The sequence below is a fragment of the Symphalangus syndactylus genome, chromosome 11, assembly GCF_028878055.3.
Source record: "Symphalangus syndactylus isolate Jambi chromosome 11, NHGRI_mSymSyn1-v2.1_pri, whole genome shotgun sequence".
Classification (NCBI taxonomy): domain Eukaryota; kingdom Metazoa; phylum Chordata; class Mammalia; order Primates; family Hylobatidae; genus Symphalangus; species Symphalangus syndactylus.
Genome location: NC_072433.2, coordinates 36,337,848 through 36,355,535, shown reverse-complemented (window position 1 = coordinate 36,355,535; position 17,688 = coordinate 36,337,848). Strand labels below are relative to the sequence as shown.

General features: G+C 46.5%; 2 protein-coding genes across 7 annotated transcripts in view; one reads left to right on the top strand and one right to left on the bottom strand.

Moving 5' to 3' along the window:
• The window catches only part of CIAPIN1 (cytokine induced apoptosis inhibitor 1), a 19,190-nt gene extending 15,316 nt beyond the window's left edge, over positions 1-3,874 (bottom strand). Inside the window, exons 1-2 of one of the 3 annotated variants that reach the window (XM_063611849.1) lie at positions 3,754-3,821; positions 2,964-3,104 (exon numbers count right to left, since the gene is read on the bottom strand). The gene's annotated coding sequence lies outside the window, so the exon portion shown is untranslated. Of the gene's footprint in view, positions 1-2,963; positions 3,105-3,753 lie in introns of all 3 variants that reach the window. The other 2 variants (XM_055233210.2, XM_055233213.2) reach the window with 2 other exon arrangements.
• Positions 3,853-17,688, top strand: COQ9 (coenzyme Q9). Of its 4 annotated transcripts, XM_055233205.2 has the most exons (10): positions 3,866-3,992; positions 4,778-4,816; positions 7,446-7,614; positions 9,210-9,345; positions 12,894-13,036; positions 13,321-13,405; positions 14,640-14,744; positions 15,998-16,153; positions 16,479-16,532; positions 17,010-17,688. In XM_055233205.2, the coding sequence occupies exons 1-10, from the start codon at positions 3,917-3,919 to the stop codon at positions 17,043-17,045; spliced, it is 999 nt and encodes a 332-aa protein (XP_055089180.1). In that variant the 5' UTR covers positions 3,866-3,916; the 3' UTR covers positions 17,046-17,688. The 4 variants fall into 4 exon arrangements, with proteins under 4 accessions (XP_055089181.1, XP_055089180.1, XP_055089183.1 ...); XM_055233206.2 differs by lacking the exon at positions 4,778-4,816 and having other exon boundaries at positions 3,853-3,992; XM_055233209.2 differs by lacking the exons at positions 3,866-3,992; positions 4,778-4,816 and adding an exon at positions 4,088-4,105.

The following is a 17,688-nucleotide window of genomic DNA, read 5'->3' as shown; positions in this document are numbered from 1 at the left end:
CTCAGCCTCCCAAGTAGCTGGAATTACTGGTGGACGCCACCACACCTGGCTAATTTCTGTATTTTTAGTAGCGACAGAGTTGTTGGCCAGGCTATTCTCAAACTCCTGACCTCAAGTGATCCGCCCACCTCGGCCTCCCAAAGTGCTGGGATTACAGACATGAGCCACCGTGCCTGGCCGATTTTGATTTTTAAATCCCTAAACAGCACACGATCAAGAACTGAAACTTTTAACTGGCACATGATGTCGAGGAAGAACCCTTGCAAACTTCAAGGTGTGCAATATGGGATCAATCTCACATTTAAGAACCAGCCAGGTAAGATGGGAGTATGTATTGCTGGGCATTAAGTTATAAGAAAAAAAAATGACCTGTTTCTAGAATGATGTTGGAATAGGTTCTTCCTTGGGACAATAGAAAAGGATGAAAAAGACCCCACCTACTAGACTACTACAACTTTGCACTGTACTTACAGAAAAACCCTCATAAAGAAAACAAGGGGCAAAAGCTTACTTATTAGCTAGAGAAAAACAAAAAGCCAAATGTCTAGACCTTTTCAGCAACATTTACGGAGGCTTTTATAGGGCACAGGTTTTGAGTGCAGATGACCTAGGGTTCTATCTACCACTGGATCCTACGGGCACATGACCATGGATAAGTCACTAGATTCTTTGAATTTGTTTTCTCATCAGTAAAGTAGGGATAAAAACCTCATATTTTGCGAGGCTGCTGTAAGAAGCAAATGAGAAGACAAAAATATGCAAGGCACTCAGCAGGCTCTAGCACACACAGCTCCGTAAAGTAATGTTCTAGAACTCTGGGCTTCCACTTCTCTGTGGCTAGTTTACCTGCCTTTGCTTCAAACAGTCCTATAAAACCCTGCTTCTCCTTAGCCATGCCTGATAGGAGGACACCCCAGGGAGTGATGGGAAGCTGCTTTTTCATTGTTAGAATTAGTGTAAGAGCTGCGCTTTATGATCTTTGGACAGTACTCCAGTGGGACTGTGTCAGTAAATTAGAAGAATGTAAAATGCTTTGCGTTCCGTATCTCCCAAAACTAATCTTACGGCAAGGGGAGCTTATGAACTACATTCATTAAACATTAACCCTCAAAAAACAGGCATAGCCACTACTTTCAGTCAGCATTTTTCAAATAAAATAGGAGATAATATTCTTTTAAATATCTAAAGCCAAAGTGTGATACTTTTCATCATCAGAGTTTTATGTTGCTGTTGTGAATTTGTCTTTTAAAACAAAAAAACCCGTAAGGAAAAAGTGTCCAGTATCTAAGACAACATGCTTAGAAGCTGTGAGTCAGGACCCAGTTTCATAATAAGAGGTAGCATCATTGTCACGTCACTGAGCTTATTAGGTACCTCTCCAACTCTGACTGAGGCACACACATGTGCATGGCCCTTCTAAAATGTTACTGGCAGGCAGTAAAAGCGGATGTCTGAGAACAGACTGTTTTTTAGGTGCCCAGTAAGCATCAAATCTTGAGGCATTTGGTCTCTCTTCTGGTGAAAGGGGACAAAAGTAAAAAATAACACTGAAGTTTGGGCTTCAGTTCAAAAAATTCTTTAACTCAGGTGCATAAAAGTTCCAAGAATACTGACAGTTATCAGAAAGGAAAATCTTAATTAAAATTAACTAACTGGGCTGGGTGCAGTGACTTACCTGTAATCCCACACTTTGGGAGGCTGAAGCAGGTGGATCACCTGAGGTCAGGAGTTCAAGACCAGCCTGGCCAACATAGAGAAATCCCGTCTCTACTAAAAATACAAAGATTAGCTGGGCATGGTGGCGTGCACCTGTAATCCCAGCTACTTGGTAGGCTGAGGTAGGGAGAATTGCTTGAACTCAGGAGGCGGAAGTTGTAGTGGACCGAGATCTTGCCACTGCACTCCAGCCAGAGAGACAGAGTGAGACTCAGTCTCAAAATAAAAAAAAATTAAATTAAAAAAATAAAATTAACTAACTGAAGCTCTTGTGCACATACATGTCACTGCCTGGCCTCTGGGTGACCAGTACCAAGTGGGCCTAACCAGCCTGCTGTGCAATCCTAGTCAGCCATTGCCCCTCTCTGGGCCTCAGTTTCCCTGCCAGCTTTAGCAGAATGGTAGGAAGGCACAATTAGAACCTGCAAATGAGACCTAAGAAACCTACTATGTGCCTGTCCCTACACGGGAAACAGACAAGAAGACACTTGTTCCCTGCCCTCAAGAGAACACTCTGTCTAGACACTTAGACTAAGACCTTAGAGATTTTTTTTTTTTTTTGGCAGAGTCTTGCTCTGTTGCCCAGGCTGGAGTGCAGTGGCACAATCTTGACTCACCGCAACCTCCGACTCCGGGGTTCAAGCGATTCTCCCGCCTCAGCCTCCCAAGTAGCTGGGATTACAGGCACCCACCACCACGCCCAGCTAATTTTTGTATTCTTTGTAGAGATGCGGTTTCGCCATGTTGCCCAGGCTGGTCTCGAACTACTGATGTCAAGTGATCCACCCGCTGCAGCCTCCCAAACTGCTGGGATTACAGGCATGAGCCTGGCCCAGAATTTTTTTTAAAAAGTGAGAATCAACAATTAAAAAGGAATGTCTCCAGGCATTTGGCGTGTGTCAGGAATTAGGGTTTCACAAAGGATACCCAAATGTTAATTTCCACAGGAAAGGCTCATTCAAAGATGGATGGATAGAACTCAGAAACAAATCCTCATGGAGAGGAGTGTTCTACCTAAAACCAGAAATATCGATCTAAAATTTTAACCTTTGGGGTAAGTTTTGGCTTAGGAGGTCTTCCCCACACCCGTGCAGGGGGGAGCCGGATATTCTGAAAAGACTAGATTTGACAAGGGGTGTGCAAAGCACAACTTTAACAGATACAAAGATGGGGTCTGACTGCAAACACAAAATCGACAGAATCACATGCTCTTGTCGTCAGTTACTCTTAGTCCAAAAACCATTTACTTCTTCCTACTAAGCCTTCTCTGATGACACCCGGTGAAGTGCTCTGTTAGTGGCTGGACCGTGACCTCCTTGAGCCATCCAGAGCTTGGCATTCAGTAATGTCAGAATGAAGGGCACCAGCCTTCCCCGAACTTGCAGATCCTACAAATCACCCGAGGGAGTGGTTAAAATGAGATTCCTGGACCACACCCAGACCCACTCAATCAATCCTTCTGGACAAAGGCCTAGCTGTCTGTTCTAGTAACAAGCATCCTTCCGATCTGGATACTTAATCATATCAACTCAACACGCTGGGGGTTCGGACAAGTTGCAGGTTCGAAATTACAATCGTGAGCTCAGGTACCCCCCGACTCCAAGGCTTTCGTGCTTTGCTGCCAGGAACCCCCAGGGACCGAAACGTCACGGGGACTGAGGCCCAAGGTCACAACGATTGGCTACTGGTAGGACCGGGTCTCAGAACCAGGTCTCCCGGACCCCAGAGCTCGGGGCCCTTTCTCCTCAGCGTGGTGTCCCCGGGGCCTCAGAGTAGGGCCGGCTGCGCAAGGGACGAGGCAGCCGGGGAACGGCAGAAATTCCCGGTCAGGACCCCGGGGCGGTTAGGGCCGGCCCTGGCCCCTCACACCGACTTCTCAGGAATAAACCAGCCGGGGCTTTCAGCGGGGCGGCCGTGGCTGCGTTCCCATCGAGGAACGGGGTGGGAAGAGGAAATGAGAGGATGTGGGGACGAGGGTGGGCCGGGAGGGGACAGTTGAGGGAGCTCTGGCGCTCAGCTGGCCCCCACCACTCTCACCTGCCGCCCGGGCTCGCTCCCGGCTTCTCCCCAGCCGTCGACTCCACGCCTCGCGCCTCTCGCGAGAGGAGGAGCCTCCACGGCGCGACTACTTCCGCCCTCCTTAGCGCCGTGGCCCGACGCTGCCGGTCGCGTCGCCGTGGGCTACGTGCCCGCTTCCAAAATGGCGGCGGCGGCGGCGGTGTCTGGTGCGCTTGGCCGGGCGGGCTGGAGGCTCCTGCAGCTGCGATGCCTGCCCGGTGAGGGGGCTGCCAAGCCAGGGAGAGGCGGGGAGCGCGGAGGGGGCGCGAGGCCGGCTTCAGCCGGGTTCGACGGTGGGGGGAAGAGGCCGTTGGGGCGGCCCGCGAGCAAGGTGAGGTGAAGGGCATCGGCGCGGGCTCGGGCGAGCCGCCTGGCTAGCTTCGGCCCTGCTCCGCTGCCTGTGAGGGGCAGGTGCAGCGGAGCAGGGCCTGTCACCCACATTTCATGGAGTTAGCAGAGCCTCAGAGAGGGCTGGGGGTACAAGGGTCACGCAGCCTGAGCCTGTTGGTTACAGAACTGGCAGTCGCAGACCCATTCTCAACTCCATCGCCAAGTCCACTGGAAGGACAGGTGGACACGGCCACAGAGAGCCTAGTCCATTGTTTCCCGAAAGCCAGTCGTTTCCTCACCACTTCACGAATTCTGTGATACTCTCTTACCACCTGTGCCACTATGTACTCAGTATTTTTATTTTTAAATAGGAGTTCTTAAAGAGGAAACTTGATATCACTGTCATAAATGGAAAGCTAATATCGCCTTTCTTAATTAGAACGTATGCATTAACCCTTTAGCATACATACATAACTGATGAAACGTTCACCTGTATCTCACCTAAAATCTTCTCATGACCCTCAGTGGTACTACAGTCATACTTTGCATCTGCTTCTTCCTTTTCAAAGTTTTATGGGTATTTGTGCCGTATCTTTCCGTACATGTATTAAAATATTGATATTTACATACTATTCTGTTTCTTTTTTTTCTTTTTCTTTTTTTTCTGAGACAGGGTCTGGCTCCTCAGCCTCCCAAGGAGCTGGGACTACAGGTGCGTGCCACCCTACTTGGCTAATTTTGTTGTTGAGACAGAATCTCACTCTGTCACCCAGGCTGGAGTGCAGTGGCACAATCTCGGCTCACTGCAACCTGTGCCTCCTGGGTTCAACTGATTCTCCTGCCTCAGGCTTCCTAGTAGCTGGGGTTGTGCCACCATGCCCAGCTAATTTTTTATTTTTAGTAGACGGGGTTTCACCGTGTTGGCCAGGCTAGTCCAAAACTCCTGACCTCAAGTTATCCGCCTACCTCAGCCTCCCAAAGTGTTGGGATTACAGGTATGAGCCACCGCCTAGCCCCCTTTTGTTGTATTTATACAAAATTCTAAACTAAAGATGTGTAGTAAAAGTAATGCCTATGACCCCGCAAATCCACCAAGGGAAATGAAGGTATGTGTCTACAAAAAAGTTAGTACAAGTATATTCATAGCAATTTTATTCATAGTAGCCAAACACAGAAACAGTCCAGTTGTCTAGCAACAAAATATTATTTTTTATGGAATACTATTCTGCAATAAAAACTAAAAATCAGTCAAAGAGAAAGCTGGACACTAAAGTGATAAGGACCGTTTTTAATTAACAGTAATAACTATTGCAATAGGGAAAACAGTCTAGCATGAACGGAGCCCAACCTTGAGTTTAGTGCATGCAGAAGTAACTGGGTGTTTCAAAGAAAAAATGAGGGAGGAGGGAGGAAGGCAGGTGGGGACTCAGTAGAGTCAGGAAAGTGAATAATTATAAATAAGATTGGTCTGCTAGCTGGCAGTTAACAAAGTTAGGATTCTGTTTTTCCACAGGGAGACAAGCCCTATCCTTCTTAAGTGTTAGCCAGAACAAACAGTAAAAAAATTTTTTGACAGCCTTGAGTTTTCTCAGGCAGGCACTTTAAAGAGGGGTAGGGTTATCTTAAGGGATGTGGCCCTGAGTGATGCTTATGTTAGTGTGTGTTCAAGTCTTTATAGGCCAAGGTTGAGGCCTAGAAAAGAAGAGGGCTCAGAGGAGCCTGGTTAGAGCCTGATCAAGGAGAGAATCTTTGCCAGATCTACTGAGAGGGATAAAAATATGGATCAATCTCAAAAATATACTAAGTGGGCCAGGTGTGGTGGCTCACACCTGTAGTCCCAGCACTTTGGGAGGCTGAGGTGGGAGGGTTGCTTGAGCCGAGGAGTTCAAGACCATCTTGGGCAACATAGCAAGACTCTGTCTCTATTTAAACTTAAAATAAATAAATATATATATATATACACACACACATATATAGTCCTAAGTGAAAGGAGCTTTACTGAAACATGTACATGTAGATGAAATCTTAGGACAGGCAAAACTAAGACAAGCAAAAACTAACCTAGAGTGAAAAATTCAGAACAGTATGAATGGGGAATGACTGAAAAGGCATAAGGGAACTTTCTGGGGTGACAGTAATGTTCTCTGTTTAGATTGGGTTTAGGTTGTGCAAGTGTATACATTTGTCAAAACTCATAGAAACTTAAGATGTATTCATTTCATTGTGTGTAAATGGCATCTGAATAACAAAACAGTGAACACAGAAGTCTTCCATGCTAAAATGTTTAGAGATGAATAATACTGATATCTGCAACAAATGCACTGAAAATCAAGATGGATGAATGAAGAACATGACAGATGTGTTGAACCTAGTGGCAGATATACAGGTGTTCATTCCATAATTCTTTCAATTTGCATGTTTGAAAATTTTTGTAATAGGCTGGGCATGATGGCTCACACCTGTAATCCTAGCACTTTGGGAGGCCAAGACGGGTGGTCACTTGAGGTCAGGAGTTTGAGACCAGCCTGGCCAACATGGCGAAACCCCGTCTCTACTAAAAATACAAAAATGAGCCCGAGAGTGGTGGCAGGTGCCTGTGACCCCAGCTACTCGGGAGGCTGAGGCACGAGAATCACTTGAGCTTGGGAGGCAGAGGTTGCAGTGAGCCGAGATAATCTCACTGCACTCCAGCTTGGCCGACAGAGTGAGACTCTGACAAAAAAAAAAAAAAAAAATTAGAATAAAAAATGTTGGGAAATAACAAAGTACTATGAGTTGATGCTTAGGAAACATACTTCTCATCTTTCTTAAAGTAAATGGAGATGTTGCAGATATTGCAGATGAGAAAGCAGATAGAGATTAGTGACTTGTCCAAAGATACCATATAAACACTGGAGGAGTAGGACTGAGACATTAAATTACTATTCCAGAGCTCTTGCCATAATATATATAAATCTGTAACATTTGCAAAAGCACTTTTACTTTTTGTTTGGGCCACACAGTGCTCTCATTGAGCAAGTAGAGATTATTACTCTAAATTTGCAGATTTAAAAATCTGCACATTGGGGTGAAATTGTTTGCCAATTACCACCCAGGTAACAAGTGGTAGAAACAGGTCAAGATGCTAGGTAGATCTTTTTTCCTGGCTTACCACTTTTGCTACCACTTCATGTCCCAAAGTTCCCAGTTTACCCAATATTTTTGTGTGGGACCCAACACTTGGATAAGTGGTTCTACAGGAGTCTCTGGCCTGCTTTTCCTCCTCCTTATCTGTGTTACCACTCTGGGTCTGAAAGGGTCTTCTCTGTTGAATGTCCCTGACTGACCAGTTTCTGTTTCAGTGGCCCGTTGCCGACAAGCCCTGGTGCCGCGTGCCTTCCATGCTTCAGCTGTGGGCCTAAGGTCTTCAGATGAGCAGAAGCAGCAGCCTCCTAACTCTTTTTCTCAGCAGCATTCTGAGACACAGGGGGCAGAAAAACCTGATCCAGAGTCTTCTCATTCACCCCCCAGGTAGGCACCAATCCACCTATTTCTGGCTACTTCACAAGCTTCAGTATGTCTGTTCCTCCTTCACTTCCTCTCTCCTCCCCATCCCCTTTTGTACCTTCCTTCATTTCCAAGGCCATCTTTGTTTTTTAGAATTTTTTATTTTTTGTAGTGATGGCTTCTCGCTATGTTGCCCAGACTGGTCTCAAACTCCTAGGTTTCAAGCTGTCCTCCGCCTAGACCTCCCAAAGTGTTGGGATTACAGGTGTGAGCCAATGCACCTGGCCCCAAGGCTATCTTAGGAAAGAACCTATTGTTTTTATAAAATTGGTGCCTGTTTGTTCTAAAACACCTAAACAGTATAGAGACGTTCACAAAAATAAAGCAGTTTTATCCAAAATTACAGAGATAACCGTGCTAACATTTTTGTGAATATCCTTTTAGATGTTTCTCTAAGCTTATTTCATATGTAAATTTTTGTATAGAATAGATATAATGTGTATAAACTCTATATGCTGTTCTAGAACCTGTTTTTTCACTCAACAGTACATTTGTAATGTCTTTTCATAGCTTAATAGTTGTATAACATTCCGGCAAATAGCTGTGCCGAAATTTATTTAACCTGTCTTTTATTGATGGATATTTAGATTTCCTTCACTAGTATAAGAAATAATGTGATAAAGTGTGTGAATCTCTCCTTAGGAGTGGGAGCACTGAGTCAAAGGATATGTACATTTAAAGATTTGTTATTTATGTGGGCCAGTTGCCCTCCAGAAAGGTAATACTAATTTACATTTCCATTAGTGTTTTTTTTCCTAATCCTGCCATTGAAAAGTTTCTCTATATCTGAAATTAGCGTGTTCCTTTTCATTTTTCTGATTTCCTAACTAAAGTACTTTTCATTTCAATTCAAGAAATATTTTTTGAGGCCCTACTATCATGCCAGGCCCTGTGAGTAATATGGCATTACTCCTGCCCTCAGGGAGGTAGTCTGGTGTAAGTTTAGATGAAGAAACCTTCTGAGCACAGTGTGCTAAGGGCTGAAGACAGGGAACTCCAGGGTGCAGGAATGCCTTCATACCACATGGCCTCATTTGCTGGATTCCTCTCCGTGCCTATGGGGAGGGGAAGGATGATCTAGTTTTTACTCTGTTGGCATTAAAACATTGATACTGGCTGGACGCGGTGGCTCGCGCCTGTAATCCCAGCACTTTGGGAGGCCGAGACAGGCGGATCACTTGAGGTCAGGAGTTCGAGACCAGCCTGGCCAACATGGTGAAACCCTGTCTCTACTAGAAATACAAAAATTAGCCGGGCATGGTGGCACACGCCTGTAGTCTCATCTACTCAGGAGGCTGAGGCAGGAGACTCGCTTGAACCCGGGAGGTGGAGGTTGTAGTGAGCTGAGATCACGCCATTGCACTCCAGCCTGGGCGACAGAGGGAGACTCTGTCTCAAAAACAAAAAACAAACAAACGAAAAAACCACATTGATAGTGACACAAGAGTAAATGTCTTCCCAGCATGTGCTTAGAGGAGATCCAGAGCCCCTAGTTTCTGGTCATACCCATTGTACATGCCAGGAGATGAAGTATGCTGGGCTGTGTCCTCTTGTCTCAGGTATACAGACCAGGGCGGCGAGGAGGAGGAGGACTATGAAAGTGAGGAGCAGCTGCAGCATCGCATCCTGACGGCAGCCCTGGAGTTTGTGCCCGCCCACGGGTGGACAGCAGAGGCGATTGCAGAAGGAGCCCAGGTGTGTATAGGTGAGGGTGGGGCCACCTGACCAAGATGAGCCAGGATGGAGTCACACCAGGCAGAGCGGAGGGCCTCATGCCTTCTTCCAGTCTAGCTCAGAGCCCCTCACAGCTGCAGCTGCAAGATTGACTGGGTTTTTTTCCCCCAATAGGGTGGAACTGGCTTTATTTTGTAGTTATAAAGAACATACAATGGAGTTGGTTCTTGGGAGTTGTGTTCTAAAGGCAATCTATTAGGCAAGAATTGTCTGTGATCAAAATTACCATGTTTCATTGACTCTAAGATGCCATTGGTTGTAAGAAGCACCGTTTTTAAATGCATCGGTAAAAAAGAAAACATACTGCCCTTCGAACTATGACAGGGCACTGCCATGATTCACACTGATTTTTTAAAATGAAAAATATATCTGCATCTTAGAATTAATGACATACGGTGTTTGAAAACCCCCAAGAAGGCACCACTTTGGAGACGAACACATCTTATTTTCCCAGAAACTAATAGCATTTCCTGCATTAGTACAGACTGCTGCTTTAGATTAGGCAGTAGGCTCATGTTCAGGCCATGTTATAGAGAATCCTCCAGCATAGCAAGATACCATCCTCCAAGAGACTGAGGGGATGACAGAGTTGCATCTCCCATCCCAGGCTTGCTGCAGGGCATCTACCCATGGACAATGGGCAAGGTTGCTGCTTTACTGAAATTTAACTGTTATTTCCTTGTATTCTCTCACTCCCAAGTGCACATTTGGTAACAGAAGTCTCATTAGTGACATGCGGGTGCTCTGACTCCACTGTAGGCTCATTGTGAAAACTGAACAATACAAACAAATATAAAAAAGAATGTAGAAAACACCTATAATCACACCAAAGATCATACTGTCAACATTTATGCCTAGATCTTTCAAATTAAAACCCTTTATATGATTCATTCTTTAAATGTTTATTGAGCAAATAATGTGCCCTAGGCACTGTGCTAGTCCAAGGGACATGACAGGGGTCAAGGTGGTCAAGATGGACCTGCTTCCTGCCCTTGTTGAGCTTCCAGTCTAGCAACATTAATAAAATATATACAGACGTTTACTTAGAAAATGTGGTAAGTGCTATCAAGGAAAGGTGCTGTTGGGCTGTATAATGGAGGGACCCGATCATTAGATCAGGTCACAGGTGCAAGATTGACTTTTTTTCCCTAAATAGGGTCGAAATGGCTTTATTTTGTAGATATAAAAGTAATGAACCATGGAATTTGTTCTTAAGAGTTGTGTTCTAAAGGCAACCTATTGGCAAGAATTGTCTGTCATCAAAACTACCATATTTCATTGACTCTAAGATGCCATTGGTTGTAAGAAGCACCATTTTTAAGTGCATCAGTAAAAAAAGAAAACATGTTGCCTATTAAACTATGATAAATAGTTTAATTTGCCCTATTAAGGGGTTGGAGAGCTGGGCACAGTCGCGCATGCCTATAATCCCAGCACTTTGGGAGGCCAAGGCAGAGGGATTACTTGAGCCCAGCAGTTTGGGACCAGCCTGGGCAACCTAGGGAGAGACCCCATCTCTACAAAAAATACAAAAATTAGCCAGGCATGGTGGTGCTTGCCTGTGGTCCCAGCTACCTGGGAGGCTGGGGTGGGAGGATCTCTTGAGCCTGGTAGATCGAGGCTGCAGTGAGCCATAATGATGCCATTGTACTCCAGCCTGGGCAACAGAGTGAGATCTTGTCTCAAACCATATATGGGGTGGGTAACAGGGTGGTCAGGAAAGGCTTTTGAGCTGAGAATTGAAGAATGAATAGGCTTTACCTGACTTTGTGGGTAGGAGATGGACAAGTCCAAATACAGAAACTGCACAGGCAAGGTGGAAAGAAAAAGAAGGATGGTACATTAGAAGAACCACAGAGAACCACCATGCAGAGAGTGCAGGAAGAGAGACTGGAGATGAGCAAGGCTAGAAAGGTCAGTCGAGGTCAAATCAGGCAAGGTCCTAAAGGTCATGATGAGGAGTCAAGCTTTTCTTCTAAGAACAATTGAAGATATTGGATTAAATTTGGCATTTGAAAATGCTCATTTTGGCTGCCGGATGAAAAGTGGATTGGAGGCAGAGAGAGACTCATTGGGGGCTGCTGCCAGACATACAGGAGAGATGAGGTGGTCTGGCTTAGAGTAATGGCAGTGGGTAAGTTCAGGAATAGCTTGGACGTGGGAGGGAGTGACAGGATGGCACCAGAGTTGCAAGTTTGCATGTGTGGGTACACAATGGTGGTGTTTTCTAAGGTGAAGACCATTGGAAGAGGACCAGCTTTGGGGAAGGGTACAGTCTTGATCCTTGTTGAGTATGAGGAGTTTTTGAGTCAACCAGCGGAGGTATCAAGCATACAGGTCGGGAACTGGAGGAGATAGCTGGACTAGAGATACACATTTGGGCATTATCAGCGTGCATATATATACTGTATATATATATATATATATATAATAATTATGGAAGTCAGTGAGATTGTCCAGGGCAAGAATATAATGTCATATGAGAGGGGAGTCCAGACTCTCAAGGAACGCGGACATTTAAGGAGAGAGTAGAATAGGATGGGCCATCAAAGTCTAAGTCAGAGCATCCTGATGTTGGAGGCAAAGCAGGAGAGTGTGGATTAAGCAGCTAGACACTGGTTACTGGAGCAACAACTGTTTGGGTGGAGGACTGGATCAGAAATCAACTGGAGTGGATCGAGGTGTGTGTAGAAGGCGAGGAAGTGGCGAGGCGTTTGGCTGCGAGGGGTAGAAGAGAACTAGGGTGCACCAAGCAGAGGAAACAGATGGAAGTTTGCACATGATTGAACACAAATGGGAAGAGTACAGAAACAAGAGTGGACCAGGCTCATATGTGTAATCCCAGCACTTGGGGAGGCTGAGGCGGGAGGATTGCTTGACACTAGGAGTTTGAGGCCAACCTGGGCAATGTGGCGAGACCCCGTCTCTACAAAAACATTTAAAAATTAGCCAGATGTGGTGGCGCATGCCTGTGGTCCCAGGCTGAGATGGGACGATTGCTTGAGCCCAGGAGGTCAAGGCTGCAGTCATGCCACTGCTTGAGTGACAGAGCAAGACACTGTCTCAAAAAAAAAAAAAGAAAAAGGAAAGAAACAAGAGTGAGGGTGAATTTACAAGAGAAAATAGTCAAAATCAAGAGGATGAGGTTCCTTGAAGGCAAGAATTGTGGGATCTGGACAACAGATGGAAAGACTGGCCTTAGATGTACAAAGTTGGAGAAAGCAGCTGCAGGCTTAGTTTCTAAAAAAGAAAGAAGACCTGTTGATACGTTCATCCCTGAGCTAGTCTCTGTGAACTTGTTATTCAAGCCTAGATCCCACTCTTGCACACACACCAAGGGGCTTTGCGGGGTGGAGGGACCAGTGGTGGTCAGTTTCACCAAAATCACATGGACCCAGAGTGAAGAAATCAAGCTGCTGTTACTAGGAAGAGACTCTAGTGATGAACAGGCAACAAATGTACCCGACATTTGGGCACTGCTTTTCTGTTTTCTGTCTCCCCTTTTGTAGTCTCTGGGTCTCTCCAGTGCAGCAGCCAGCATGTTTGGGAAGGATGGCAGTGAGCTAATACTGCATTTTGTGACCCAGTGCAATACCCGGCTCACACGTGTGCTGGAAGAGGAGCAGAAGCTGGTACAGTTGGGCCAGGCGGAGTAAGTCCCATGGCATTACTACTCAGGGTGGCAGCTAAGGATCAGGGAAGTTGGGCCCTACCAGCTATCCCCAGGAGGCCAATCCAAGCAGAACCCAAAGAGAGCAGCACTGGGCAGCCCTGCTGCTGTGATGGGACTGAAACCTGGCAGCCTGTCTCTGACAGCTTTAGTCAGGCCAGCATCAGGAGCTGGTGGGACCCTCCTCCCTAGGGCTGAGTAAACCGTGGAGCACTGAGCCCCTGCCTTTCACTCAGAGACACACTGTTTTCTTTTCCCTCTCCCAGGAAGAGGAAGACAGACCAGTTCCTGAGGGATGCAGTGGAAACCAGACTGAGAATGCTGATCCCGTACATTGAGCACTGGCCCCGGGTACCAAGTCCATATCTAGGCCCCAGAGCAACAATAATCCTAATATTTATCATTCTCAGCACCTTTCACTCAGATGACTTTGTACACTGTTCAGAACTTAGCTCCTCAATCTCTATAAACCCGAGAATACTTAGTACACTTGGTAGAGCTGGGTTTCAAACTTGGGCATACCAAAGAAAGTGACTCTGAGCCATCTGTGTCTCAGTTATTGGAAATGTGAGTGGTCCGGGTACTGGATCCCATCCTGGGTGGGGTTCTCCTAGTGGCCTGAGCGTGCCACGAGGTCTGCAGGGAGGAGGAATCCATGCAGGAGGTTAGAAGAGTCAGAAGATTTTATTGGCCGTCTTCACTTGAATAACAGCCCTGTGGCATTTTAGATCTCGAGGACTGGGATTTGTCAATTGTCAGTGTGATGCTTGGGGACTGGCGTATTCGTTGAAAGGGGTTTTTTCACCTTTTTTGAAGCTTCCTTTTTCCTCTGTTTTTAAAGCATGTCACAGTATGGGCCATTCTCTGAGTGAAGAAAGTACAGAGTGAAAGTACACCCGAAGTGAGAGGGACTCAGATATCTTGTGTCCTTTGCTCAGCTGGAAGACTACTGAGCACGTAGTTTCAGTCATTCAGTTGATAGACATTTGAACACTTATGGTGGTGCCTAACCCCAGGCCGAGTGTGACTCATTCCACCTTGCAGTTAAAGCAGTGGAAGTGCATGTATGAGGCCCTCAGCTGCCTTCCTGATTCAGCATAGTGTTTTCTTCTGGGCTACCTCACTAAGAGAAAACCTTACAGCCAATGCAGGACCTCTCTGACCACCTCCCCAGTGGATGTAGCATTGGTAAAGTGGCAGGACCTTGTTCTGTTTGTCAGTAGGAGCTGATGTGTGTGAACGGACTCCTATCTCTGCTTCTTCCTTTGTGTGACAGACTGGGGTATCTTTGCCCATCCTTGCTTAGACCAGTCTAGACCCTCGCGTCCTCTGCATTCCCAGTTCCAAATGCTAGGGATGGAGAATGTGCTTAGGCTTGCATAAGACAGGGCTATGCCCCTGGGCTCTCCTCAGCTGTAGTCAGCATTGCTAGCTGCCCAGAACTCACACCGGTGGGTGAAGATGCTGGTCTCAGAGAACCAGAGCTTGGCAGTCCCCCTCATACACCTCTTGGAGAGATAGATGCTGGTCAACTATGCACCATTACCTGTGAGCAGAGCTTACTCCTCTGCCATTCTCTCCCCAGGCCCTCAGCGTCCTCATGCTCCCTCACAACATCCCGTCCAGCCTGAGCCTGCTCACCAGCATGGTGGATGACATGTGGCATTACGCTGGGGACCAGTCCACTGATGTGAGTGCTTTCTGCAGGCCCACAGGAGGCTGGGAAAGGCTTGTGTTAAGCATTTCGCAGGCCCACAGGAGGCTGGGAAAGGCTTGTGTTAAGCATTTCTTTAAGAAGCTTGTGAAATTTTTTTGATCACAAGCCCCTGCAGGGGGGCTGCAGTGTCATTCCCATCTAAGGTATGAGGAAGGTCATCAAGAAGCCAAAGTGGGATCTAGGTCATCTTCATTCAGGGACCAGCATTCTAGCCACAAACCAGTTATTATTTCTTCCAGCTTGTGGTGACACCAGTTGTTAGAGAGCCTTTAGCGTTGGCAAAAGCTAATTGGGCTGCCATTTTATTATCATTTCCCTCTCTCCTAAGATGTAGATTCTGCAGCAAAATTCATCTTTTGAAAAAAAGAAATGCCATGGAGGCACCCATTGCTTTAAAAAGAAATTCCCTTCCCCAGCCCATCTTGGCCTGTTTTGCTAAGAGATCAATAAAGCTCTTTCAACAGCACCAGGAAAGAATCTGACTTGTTAATGCTATCATATTTCTGGTAGGAAATTTTAAAAAATACACCTTCATAAAAGAAAATGTGATGATACTTTGTGGAATCCTGGATGAGGAGGCACAGAAATACTCCCACCATAGTTATAACAAAGTGTTTTAATAAACTTCCTCCATGTGGGAATATAACGCCAACAGAGACGGTAGGAAAATGAAATTAGAAAGCAAAGAAATTAAAGGAATAAAACACCAAGCAGCTGAGCTGGTCCTCTGAAGAGTAGTTTGCCAGAACAATGAGAAGTTGCTGAGGGACTTGAACTCTCAGCTTTGCCCAGGTATTGTAATCTGTCCATGAGCCTGTCTCAGCCCTCACTTTATTGATGAACACCAAGGTTTGGTCCTAGCTGGCTGATTACAGCATCTTCTGGGACTCAGATGTCCTAAGATGTAGGCTTTCTACTAGCAGTTCCAAAATGGATTGGATGTAGCCAGATCATCTGGGATACTTATTAAGTTTCCTGATTCCTGGCACTTTATTTAGATCCATTGACTCTGCTCTTAAGAGGTTGGGCCCAGGAGCTTGCATTTTTAATCAAGTAGGTAATTCTGATGCTCAGTCAAGTTTGAGATGGTAGTGTTGTCCAGAGGGCCAGATGTATCTGTGAGAGAAAAAAGTAGTCAAGAGGGAACCCAGGAGTTCCCATGGCCTTGGGTAGGAACTGCCTCAGACTTGCACCAGCCCACAGCGGTAGTGTGGGTTTCTTTGCAGTTTAACTGGTACACCCGCCGAGCCATGCTGGCTGCCATCTACAACACGACAGAGCTGGTGATGATGCAGGACTCCTCTCCAGACTTTGAGGACACTTGGCGCTTCCTGGAAAACCGGGTTAATGATGCAATGAACATGGGCCACACTGCCAAGCAGGTAGCTGGGGACTAGCCATTGGGGAACCCTCTTTAGAAGGCATACCTATTCTCCTCAGGTCACAGCTGGTCTTGCTCCCTTTTGGCCTCAGCTGACAGTCCTGAGGGCCTTCCCAGGGGGCCTGGCTGGTTCCTCCTCAGGCCAGCCCTTCCCTAAGAGCCACACTTTGCCCGTTTGTGATTGTGTTGTCCAAAGCTCTCCTTCCAGTAATGTGGGCCCCTTGTCTCCACCTTCTGGGGCTCATAGGCCTCCTGATTTGTCCTGCCTGTCTCAACTTTAACTTTGTGTTGGTGGCCTAAGGGAACCTGACACTGACTCCTTCTAGGTAAAGTCCACGGGAGAGGCACTGGTGCAAGGACTCATGGGTGCAGCAGTGACGGTGAGTACTGCCCAGCACATCCCTGCCTCTCCTCTCTCCCACTCCAGCCCTGTGATACATGTGTTACTGACTTCACATCATTTTGTAGCCCTAACCTGGAAACAATCTAATAATAAGGCTGACAGTGGTTCAGCCCTAGTGTCTTGGTTCCAAAAACCCCACTTCTTTATTTTTTCCTGTCATCAGGAGATATCACTGACTCCTGGGACCCTGCTATATCAAGTCTCTGTATCATAGCCACACCTGCCACCTTGCAAACCTGGATCTTGGCCAGGTGCAGTGGCTCATGCCTATCATCTCAGCGATTTGGGAAGATCGCTTGAGCCCAGGAGTTTGAGGCCAGTCTGGGCAACGTAGCAAAACCCTGTCTCTATGCAAAAAAGAAAAAAAAAAAGAAAGAAAAAGAAAAGCTAGGTCTTTTCTGTTAGAGTCTAGAGGCAGCCCTCACTATTCTCTTTATTTCCATTCCCTTGTCAGCTCAAGAACTTGACAGGTCTAAACCAGCGTCGGTGAGAGGAAGGGGTGTAAGCTACACTGCCTAGAAGAGAATGAGCGGACAGATTGAAAGAGCTTTGAAAAGTATAAGGTGCCATCCACATAACCTGGTGTTCATGAGAACACACTAAAGGACTCCTGAGTCACTACCACAGCCACCTGGAAACCACAAGGCATTTGATGCTACTGTTCTGGTCAGGGATTGGGCTGCTTCTTCAGTTCCTAATACCAGACCAAGCCTCCTGATGCCTTTCTGCACTGCAACTGTGTGATTGAAAAATGAGATGTTCATCCAAGCAGTCAAGCCACAGAAACCCAGCATGTCCCTGTCACGATCTCATGGGCACCTTGATCATGTCTTAACCTTCCCTTAACCTTGGGGCTCCCAAGCCAGAGTCAAGGTCTGACGCCACCTCAAGGTGACAGCTCATCTCCAGCACGGCACAGGCGTGTGCACACAGAGGTGTTCCTTGCAGCCCCCTCCCTCTCAGGTGTCCTGAGATGCTGCTCCTGGGAGCCCCCTCAGAAAACTGCCTCACCTGAGACAAGTGCCTGCTGGACAGAGGTGTGATTCCAGGCCTGGTGTCACATGACACCAGCATGCATTGCAGGATTATTACTGTATTTTGAGTCTGTAAAAATAATAAATATGTTTGAAGTA